The 6,000-nt window shown below is 37.5% G+C and overlaps 1 protein-coding gene across 4 annotated transcripts in view; it reads right to left on the reverse strand.

The window, feature by feature from the left end:
- Nucleotides 1-5,316, reverse strand: part of LOC128699023 (mitogen-activated protein kinase kinase kinase 7-like) — a 120,561-nt gene extending 115,245 nt beyond the window's left edge. For 2 of the 4 annotated variants that reach the window (XM_070096874.1, XM_070096873.1), the window contains exons 1-2: nt 5,146-5,316; nt 1,902-1,991 (exon numbers count right to left, since the gene is read on the reverse strand). In XM_070096874.1, the coding sequence (XP_069952975.1) occupies nt 1,902-1,991; nt 5,146-5,220 (165 nt within the window). In that variant the 5' untranslated portion in view covers nt 5,221-5,316. The remainder of the gene's footprint in view (nt 1-1,901; nt 1,992-5,145) is intronic. The other 2 variants (XM_070096876.1, XM_070096875.1) reach the window with 1 other exon arrangement.
- Nucleotides 5,317-6,000: the final 684 nt, after the last annotated feature.

Raw genomic sequence — 6,000 nt, forward strand, 5'->3', positions numbered from 1 at the left:
TTCTGCAGTGTTTCTCCATTCTTATGTTCTTACGTGGGATAGCTATGAAGAAGTTTCTTGTTCAGTTGGAACAGACAGGAGCGACCTGCTCTAAACCCATGCTGCCCTGGGTTGTGTAACTGATGGGTATCTCGATGGGCGGTGATCTTGCTTCTTAGAACCCTTTCAAAGATTTTTATATGGGACGTTAGCACTATCAGTCTGTAGTTCTTTGCTATTGCTTTACTGCCCCCTTTGTGGAGTGGGGCTATGTCTGTTGTTTTTAGTAACTGTGGAAAGAAACCAGTGTCCATGCTCCCTCTCCATAGGATGTTAAAGTGATAGGGGCTTCTTCTAAATTACAAACTCTTTCTACCATTGAGCACCAACCATACAAAATGTAATAACAGTACAAAGATCCCCAGATTTTCTGAATACGGAACAACATTTATTTTCCCACATAATTCTGGGAAAGATATCTATGTACAAGTTTCCCTTGCTTCATGCAGGTTTGGTTTACGAGCATTCCATGAATGCAAGTTCACTTGGAGAGTTTGCTCTATGCAAATCTGCTATTTAAAAGTCTCACTTCTATTTGCAATTTCATCCAATTCAATGGCATCAATGAATCTTCCTTGACGGGTAATAATAGTATCAATAGTCAAGATGAGAGGTTTCTCAATCTTAGCAAGAATATTATTAATATAGTCATGGGGAAGAACTACACCCACAGGGTCATACAGCACCTGGGGAAATGGAAGGTATTCAGGTTTGATTCAAGGAATTCCTTAAAACAAGAACTTCTCACCAATACCAAGGAACCTCCCATGAGGGGGTTACAAAGAGTAATAATTTAATAATGATTCTTCTTGATCCTAGGTTCAGAGTATTTTTAAGGTCTTTTTAATACCTCTTCTGATTTCAGTGAGCCTATTTAGAATGGTATGTACTGATGGATATCTTTTTCATATTTAATTGGTGATTAGGCCAAGTCTATGCTTTTTTCAAAGCCATGATTACTGGCAATGGAACTTAATATCCTTTTAGTTTACCATGGGTTATTTAGTCTCTTCTTTGTGATTTGTTTAGTTTTTAGATGGCAGTGTGTTATTACTGAGGTTTTGAATTTTAAGTAAAAAAAAAAATAACACATTTTAATGGCTCGAGTACTAATTAATTCTGTTTGCCAGTCAATATTTCTAACTGTTGTAATTTGTTTTTGACGCTTTATTATTAAGCCTGAGTGTGATTTTAATTATTTCTAATGGAGGTTTTTTAACAACTGTGATTAGAATGGCTGGGTAGTATGCAGCTGTTCAATATGAGGAGCTATTATAATGATCCGGATACAGTGGAACCCCGAGTTTCGAACTTTCTCGAACTTTCTTCGTTCCAGAAGGCTGTTCGAGTGCCGTTACCGAACAAATTTATTCTCATAAGGAATAATGTAAATTAGATCAGTCCATTTCAGACCCCCAAATATACACTTACAAAAGCACTTACAATAATACACTTACATAATTGGTCGAGTTGGGAGCAGTTCGAAACTTGAGGTTCCACTGTATATTCTAACGAGGTAGCTGTTGTCTCAGTAATTGTAATAGATTTGACTTGTGAAATTGTAATGATATGATTATAGACAAACCACGGTACAGGTGGGGGTTTGAAGCCACGGTGAGTGAATCATAAAACTCCAGCTGGCCGAGTCTTACGCACTGGCCTGGAATTTTACGACTTGCTTGCCGTGAGTTCAAACCTCACCCATACAGTGGTTTGTAATAGGTTTGGTCATGGATGGAATTAAAAAGCAGAATTACATATTTAAGAAGCATCACCATTATCTTCCTCTGCAATTTTTAAAGGACAATCATCCCAAATGGGCTTTGAGAAGAAAACAAATTAGGTAAGGCACAACTACATACCTCAGACTCTGTTTCTACTTTCTTTACTGCTACTGTAAGGCCTCTCCACAGTGCTTTGTACACAACACCAAATGATCCCTTGCCTATGCTCTGCAAACAAAATTTATCAGGCATTAAAACACTAGCACCTGTAAATAAATTGGCAATAATAAAACTTGATGATAACTAGGGATAATCTGTGCAAGTTGTATAGGTTGAATTTTTGCAAAAGGAAAGCAATTCTAGCAACAAGAATATAAAATATATACAACATTTCATTAATGCAACCAGAGATGAGCTCTTCAATATTTTATTTCTTAAAAAAATATTCTTATTGATGATAGCTGTCAAATGTATGGAACATAAATAAATAAAAACAAGTTTTCAATAATATACAGTGGAACCTCAAAAATCAAACCGCTCCCAACACAACCACTTATGTAAGTGTGTTTTTGTAAGTGCTTTTATAAGTGTATTTTTGAGAGTCTGAAATGGACTAATCTAATTTACATTATTCCTGATGGGAATAAATTCATTCAGTAAAGGCACTCGAACAGCCTTCTGGACTGAAGAAAGTTCGATATTTGAGGTTCCACTGTAGTTATAAATTCAGCAATTTTAAATGAGTGAAAATAAACAGAGGCGGTGTATATAAAATTGAACAGCACAAAATGGGCCATTTTCAGCTCTGTACGAATAATGATATATTACACGTAAAGTAAAATAATGGCATATTCTATGATTTTGTGAGAGCTAAGTAATTAGATGAGTCACTTTTAGCGTACAGTGTACACCAGCAGTCTCTTAATAATAACTGCTACAAAACCATTTAGGCATACCTTGTTAATACAGTGCTTGCTTTAGAGTGCTTCGCCATAATGGCACATTTCAATTATATTCATATTTATTATTTTTGGCGCTTGCCTTGCTCTTAAGATGGTTTTCAGCAATTTTCAAATTTTTTTACTTATTTTTTTTTTTGTTTCTTGCATTGGTTTTATAGGCCGAGTGCTACTAAATACACCTACCATCTGACTTACGACCGAGTTCGGTTACGAGAAACCGGTCGTAAGTCGAAATGGTCGTAAGTCGAACTTTACTACTGAATATCAACAAAACATTTTTGTAATGACTTTATTTTATTGTTTTATTTTGGTATTTCATGTTTTACTTTACTTTTTATGTTGTTAGTACTGTATTTTATACTGTAAGGTTTAGGATAAACACTGTGTACAACACAAATAGTTGTTTATTTCCCAGAAATTTGGCATAAAAAACACGGTCGTAAGTCGAGTGGTTGTAAGTCAAGCAGGTCGTAAGTCAGATGGTAGGTGTACTTAAATGACAGTGTAAACATGTTTTTTAGGGTTTTATATGCACTAGTAAGTAAAAAAAAAAAACTGCTATTCACTAAGGCGATATCTGCTTTACGGTGGCAGTCTGGAACCTAACCCACCATAATACAGAGGTATGCCTGTATATACAACCAGTGTCTTCAAAGAGTGATACCGTACCAGCCGGGCTGTGGCTCGTACGTTGGTTTGCATGCAGCCAGCAGTAACAGCCTGGTTGATCAGGCTCTGATCCACCAGGCGGCCTGGTCACAGACCAGGCCACGGGGGCGTTGACCCCTGGAACTCTCTCCAGGTAAACTCCAGGTACAAGAAACTCAATGTCTTCTTGTTATAAAACTACATTAGTGATACATTGGGTGACCCCATGGCCTGGCTGGCAAAGCTCTCGCTTCACACACGGAGGGCCCGAGTTCGATTCCCGGCGGGGTAGAATCATTTCGACACGTTTCCTTACACCTGTTGTCCTGTTCACCTAGCAGCAAGTAGGTACCTAGGTTAGATGGCTGATGTGGGTTGCATCCTTGGGGACATGATTGAGGACCCCAATGGAAATAAGACAGGCAGTCCTCGATGATGCACTGCCTTCTTGGGTTATTCTGGGTGGCTAACCCTCTGGGGTTAAAAATCCAAACAAAATCTTATCTTATGTAGTTATAATCTAGGGCAGGAATGAGCAAAATTTAAGCAAGATACAGTATGCATCAGATGGGTTAGGCTAGACTTTAGATCCAGAGGCAGGTTACAGTACAAGTTTTATTGGAACAATATTTCACCATATGTATAGATTACCGAGGATAACCCAAAAAAGTCGAAGTGACTTATTTATCCATTGGAGTCCTTGACTAATCCCACTGGGATCCTTTATAAAGTCATGATAAATTAGAGGCTATCAAAGAGAAGAAATGTAGATAACAAAAAAAGCCACAATACTGTGACTGGAACGATACACAAATAACCCGGTCCAAGTCGGACCGAAACGTCGTCGTAAGCTTCTCTCTTTTATGTGCAAGTTATTTGTGTATAGAAGAAATGCAGCACCAGCATAATGGATCAAGAGATAATTCCCAAAAATGTCCTCAGCAGTCCCCCAAACAGCTTCTCCACAACCCCTCGTGTCCTGTAGTTCGACTGCTAGCGCACTCAGCTCTCACACCGAGGTCCGTGGTTCAATCCCCGGTACGGGTGGAAACATTATGACGCCAGACACCTGCTGTCTATGTTCAGTAAAATAGGCACCTGGGTGTTAGTCGACTGGTGTGGGACGCATCCTGGGGGACAAACTTAACCAAATTTGCCCGAAATGCTCTGCGTAAAATGGGACTTTCTTACAGTATATCATTATTATCAGCGATGGTCTGTATAAGTTGTATTGTGTACTTGTAGAATATTAATATAATCATGGGAGAGAGCTAAACCCGTAGGGCTCTTACAGTGCCTGTGGGGGGGGATAGAAGGCATAATCAGGCTCAATTCAGGGAACTAGGGTGGGGGGCACAAATCCAATTCCTCGGATCAAGAGCCCCTCACCAGCGTCAAGGAACCTCCCTTGAGGGGATGTACCTGTAGAAATAACGATTATTATTATTATTATTATTATTATTATCAATATTACTATAATAGAGAATGCCAAAAAAAAAAATCACAATAAACACAATTTTATTTAGGCACAGGTACACACAAGTACAATTATCACACATTGCGTGTGTGGGTTTAGCGCTCAGTTACGACTATTGCTGTAATAATTATAATAATAATAATAATCACGCACTATATATATATATATATATATATATATATATATATATATATATATATATATATATATATATATATATATACATATATACATATATACATGTGTATATATATATATATATTACTTCTCAAATAATGAGGGCACGAAGCTTTACCTCTAAAAAGTGAACTTCATCCGCATCTATTTCTTGGCAGTTTTCGATCGTGTTATCCATGGCAGAAATGTGCATCGTCTCAAGTCATTCTTAGTGCAAGTTGGTCACAAACTTTTGACATAAACAATTGGTTTCCGCAAACCTTTACTCCACTATAGACTCCCAAACCCTTTACCGCCGCCAGCTGATTTTAAAGGAATCCGATGCTACTAAGATGCTACTCGATTCTACAAAATGAATTTGATAAAGAATCCAATCCTCTTCCTGGGTTCCCGTCACATATAGATGAGCTCGCAGGGAGCCGACCAGGAAAACCAAGTGAAAATATGTATCCGCAGTATTATTAAATTAAACCATTTTGGGGAGGAATAATGGGCACCTCGGGGATAAATAAAGTCATAGAGAGATGGTAGATACTTAAAATTATATAATGGAGAATTGTTAAGAACTGCTGAATGTAAATGACGAGGAATAAAATAAGATTCCTGCCAATATTTACAATTTTCAGAGCGATAAATTGGTTTTGGTTCAAATTATTCGACCTATTTAAAATAACAGTGTATGTACATCGAGAAGTATATACATTTTACATGGTATATATACACACCATAAGGTACCAGCATGCTAAATACATGAACATAGAGGAGCGGGTGAACCAGCAAGGCTGGAACTAATATTCACACTAAGTGATTCTAAATGATGAAGGCAAAATACGATGTTATTGAGTATGAAAGGAAGAAACCAGGATCAAAAGAGAGGATTACAATGATGTGAGATAATTCCTAAATGAAGTACAGTTGGAAGGGGAACTAGATAAGATAAGATAAGATAAGATAAGATTTCGTTCGGATTTTT

This window comes from Cherax quadricarinatus, chromosome 55 (assembly GCF_038502225.1).
Source record: "Cherax quadricarinatus isolate ZL_2023a chromosome 55, ASM3850222v1, whole genome shotgun sequence".
NCBI lineage: Eukaryota > Metazoa > Arthropoda > Malacostraca > Decapoda > Parastacidae > Cherax > Cherax quadricarinatus.